This window comes from Camarhynchus parvulus, chromosome 5 (genome assembly GCF_901933205.1).
Source record: "Camarhynchus parvulus chromosome 5, STF_HiC, whole genome shotgun sequence".
Classification (NCBI taxonomy): Eukaryota; Metazoa; Chordata; class Aves; order Passeriformes; family Thraupidae; genus Camarhynchus; species Camarhynchus parvulus.
In genome coordinates this window covers 27,986,016-27,990,183 of record NC_044575.1, presented here as the reverse complement: position 1 = coordinate 27,990,183, position 4,168 = coordinate 27,986,016, and the positions used below count along the sequence as shown (strand labels likewise).

The 4,168-nt window shown below is 44.3% G+C and overlaps 1 protein-coding gene across 1 annotated transcript; it reads right to left on the bottom strand.

Moving 5' to 3' along the window:
- Positions 1-360: 360 nt before the first annotated feature.
- SLC10A1 (solute carrier family 10 member 1) lies at positions 361-3,963 on the bottom strand. The gene is made up of 4 exons (XM_030950038.1): positions 3,560-3,963; positions 2,633-2,843; positions 1,496-1,674; positions 361-580 (listed from the first exon to the last, which is right to left on the bottom strand). Exons 1-4 carry the CDS (start codon positions 3,961-3,963, stop codon positions 361-363), a joined length of 1,014 nt encoding a protein of 337 aa, XP_030805898.1.
- Between the last annotated feature and the right edge of the window lie 205 nt (positions 3,964-4,168).

Below are 4,168 nucleotides of genomic sequence, written 5' to 3'. Positions count from 1 at the left end.
AATATGTAATGTTTTTGTGTAGTTTTAGCCACACGCAAACACCTCTGTTCTTTGCATGTGCTCAGTGCCAGTCATGACTTTTCACAGGGTGTCCACTGGAGCTTAAAGCACCAGACTGTGAAAACCTGAGAACTGGTAGTTTTGATAGTATGTAGCTGTATGAAACATCCTGCTCATGCGAGAAGTCCATGGAATTTCTAAGGTGTTCAGTTACCTCAGAATTTTCGACTCAGATTTGAATTTAATGTGCTGGGTATGTAATCTCTAGTTAAAGAGCAACTGGATTCTGCCTTTATAAAGCAGTGATGCATTGGTAGTTACATTGTAAGCATGTATGGCTTAGTGTGGAAAGTATAAGAACTAAGGAGCAAAGCTGTACTTGCCATTGGCTTGCTTTATTCTATCATGGATCCGAAAGGCCAGGATAAGCAGAAATCCTTCTCCAAGCTGGAACAGCAAGTAGAGCAGTGGGAAGAAGTACAGGGGGCCAATGATCTCTGGGGCAAAGGCAACCTTGAGGATAGCTGAGCCAAGCTGTACATTCTGGCAGCCAGTTTCCATGCACACTGTCCGCCTGCACCTGAAGGAGAAAAATAGATTACAGATTTCAATTGCTTCCCAAGAACTGAAACAGAGCCCTGCCCACCTTGCTGGTGCACTTGCCTGTGGCTAAAAGCTGCTCTGTCAGGAACAATACTGCAGTCCCTAGAAGGTTTTGCCTCCTGCTCCATTGGCAATGGGCAGAGAAAGATCATGTTACAAACGTGAACTTTGTTCATAATGGTATGGGAGGCCTTGTGTCCTGCTCTGGACTCTGCAGCTTCCTACAGGGAAGTAATCTCCTGAGGTGGTAGGAGTCCAACATATGAAGGTATAAAATAGGACTAGGAGGATTCCTACCTGGTTTATGTAGTACAAGGAGGAGCAAGTTTTATATGTCAGGTTTTCATTCTAAATTCCCAGGGCTGCAGCTGAGAATGCACTGACTGATTTGAGGTAGTAACCAGCTGGGGAATAATTGTGTCACTTGGGGTTTGAGCTCAGTTTGTATTTCTCAGTTTTTTGCCTTTGGGTTTTTTTTTGGTACTGATATTTTTTTCCCCCAGCTTCACTACCAAGAGCAGAGGGTGGCAATATGTTTATCAGGTCACTAGTTGGCCTTAAGCCAAAACCATGCATCTACTTGTTCAGTGAACCTTCCACGGTGATCAGGTGCCTGTGCCAAAAACACCTGCTTAGCTATTCCTCCCCTCTCAGCAAAGCCAAGCAGACGTTAAAGTAATTTCTCTTCCCACTCAAGCTGTGGGAGTCACTGCCTTGGGACCAGCTTGTAGTGTGGTTGTATTCCTAGATCCTATTTTGGGTGAATGGGGTCAGTGTTCTACAGAAGTATATTGCTAAAATTCATGTTTTCACCATTGCTCTGCAAAGCAGAGCTGCCAAACTCTCTGTTCCTGATGAGAGAGGGAGGGGAGGGAGGTGTGGAAGAACATACCGGTCATCAAGCTTGAAGGTTGCAGAGACAGCGTAGCCCAGCAGGAATCCAGTAAGGGGCATTAAGGCAGAAGTTCCCAGAAGAGGTGGAGAGAAGACAACCATGATACAGCTTCCCATATTGGCCACAGACAGAACAATTATAACAGCAGATGACAGTAGAAGCATAACCATCCCTGCCTAAAATAAAAGTGATTGAGGTGTGGACAAGAGAGAAATCCCCAGCAAAATTTGCCTCAGCTGTTAGAAGCAGCTGTACCCAGTTCTCTGTTCATCACGTGAAGTACACAGAGGCATAAGTGCCTTTCATGGACATAAATGTTATCAGTAATCAACAAGAGACCATCCTGGGCTAGTACTGAGAGAGACCTTAAATAACCAAACACCTTTCCAGTCTATGTGCAAAATATCTGCTCTTGCTGCACAAGCTGCTTGTTTCTCAGGCATTGCTACTTGTCTCTGTCCAGGTCCCTTTGTGGCTCTAGTCTACCCCAAGCAGGGGCTGAGGAAACCACTTTACTCACAGGTAGAGCCTAGCAGAGTTCTTGAGTTAGACAATGGTGCATCTGGTTGTCTGGATTTCTGTTTTGCTGTTTAAATGCCTGATGTATAAAGGAGGCAGGGACGTGATTCCAGGCATAACTGGGCACTTGGTGATACAGCGGCTTCTGTTGGATACGTATCTCAATTAATTAAGCAGCAGTTTTGTGATTTGATTTTTGTCTTGTGCTAGACCTCTGAGAACAGTGGATTGGTTTTAATCTGTTTTGGGGTGGCTGTTGTTTGTTTGGTTGGTTTTTATCTGGGTTCTGCTTTGGTAGCAGCAGTAGTTGGGGGCAGTGCCTATGATGTTCATTAGCACTGATTAGTAGCAAAAAACTTCCAAAGTTAAAACTGAAGCAAAAGGAGAATGTAGGAAGTTGGCTTCAAACAGTGTTTGCCTGGAAAAGATGGATGACTTCTTCTTGGGCAAGTTTTTTAACCATTAAAGTGGTGAAGTGCTTGTCTTGAGCTCTACCCTCAGCCCTTTCATTGATTTGTGGTATGTCTTAGAGAAGTTAATATGTCTGTGATTCTATTTTTGAGAACTCCCTCAAGGCCCTTGATTGAAAGGCAACTAGCACAGGATACTTCTTACCTTGGTGATAAGGCCAGTGTACTGTGGTTTCTTCTCATTCAAGATGATGCCAGCGGCACAGGGGATTAGCATCAGCACCAAGGAAGTGATTATTCCTTTGTAAGGTACCTTGCCCTCCAAATCACCCTCATACAGTCCTCCCGAGTACAGGTACAGAAGAAGTGGCATTAATCCAATTGCCAGGACCATGGAGCATGCGGTCATTACAACACTGAGATGAAGAAAGGACCCCTCAGTAGAAGAACAACACTTTTTAAAAATGGAATATGCTAATCTGATTACTTGCCTGGACAGATGTTTTTAATAGAAGATTTTACCTTGCTTTTTCCCAACTTGTCTCTGAGATCTCCCCAACATCACTGTCAGACTGTAGAAGGATGTGATATGAATGGAGAAGGGAGAAGATGACTCAAGTTTCATGCTGAGAAAGGGTACATACATACCCATGACAAGGGTACAGTTCACATTTCAGAAATCCACTACTGAGAGAAAAAGTAATACTTTATATTTTTGTGCTGGATCTTGTTTATCGCTAGGGTTTGTTGGAGAGTGGTGTTCTGCTAGTTCAACATTCCTCATTGATGCAGCCTCTCCAGGCAGCATGCTCAGTGCACACAGAACTGCACGTATAGACACAGCATATATCTATATGCTCTATGTACTGCTATGTGGAGAGGAAAACGTGTTCCTGCACCCATGTTATCAAGAACAGCATGCCAATGATTCAGAGAAAGGTATAAAGTGCCATTGTAAAACAGGGACAAATAAACTTACTGAGCAATATGAGTGCTTTAAAAATGTTTTGGATTTAGTATTTCAGTCCTTGTCCAGCTTCTTGGGGCCTCCTAATGTTGATTAAATTAGTTTCTGAACCAGCCATATAACTATATTAGCCTGAACAATGAACAGGTACATAGCTTTCCTTACCTGAGGTTCATGTCCCCTCTCAGTGCCAGGCTAAAGATGTTGGAGAGGTTTCCCCCTGGGCAGCAGCCACAGATGAGGATGGCCAGGGATTCTGAGGTGCCCAGCTGGAAGAGCTTGCCCAATATGAATGCTGTCAAGGGCATGATGCTGTACTGAGCCAATATGGCTATTGCCACACCTTTAGGTCTCCTGAGGTGAGTTGTGATCTTGGCTATCTCCATTGTACATCCCAGAGACACCATGATGACCAGGAGGACCATGATAAGGATTACATTCAGGGCTGTGTCCATAGCCTGCTGTCCAAATGCAAAGGGTGGTGCCAGACTGGTCAGGGAGCTGCTGTTCTGCGTGCAACCTGGGCTCCAAAGTTCTGGGCTATCAAAAGCTCCCTTGGTCTTGTTCATCCTGCTGAGGGGTTAGGAGGTCCCTTCTTCTGTAAGTGGCTGGGGAGGTGAGGGAAGGATTGATTCAAAAGTCTAAATAACATTAAATTAATGGAAGCAAAACACGAGCTCTGTTTCAGGACACCACTCTTAGCCTCTAGCACCTGTTGAAAACAGAAATCTGCATTTAAAGCAATCAGCTGTGAACCCCATTCGTTTTGGAAAT

What these genes read in the sequence shown, in the direction of transcription:
- SLC10A1 (XM_030950038.1), bottom strand. Translation starts at nt 3,963, where the DNA reads ATGAACAAGACCAAGGGAGCTTTTGATAGCCCAGAACTTTGGAGCCCA. An exon ending in AGAGGGGACATGAACCTCAG is followed by an intron (nt 2,844 to 3,559) that starts GTAAGGAAAGCT and finishes TCTTCATCTCAG; the next exon opens with TGTTGTAATGACCGCATGCT. An exon ending in ACACTGGCCTTATCACCAAG is followed by an intron (nt 1,675 to 2,632) that starts GTAAGAAGTATC and finishes CTTTTATTTTAG; the next exon opens with GCAGGGATGGTTATGCTTCT.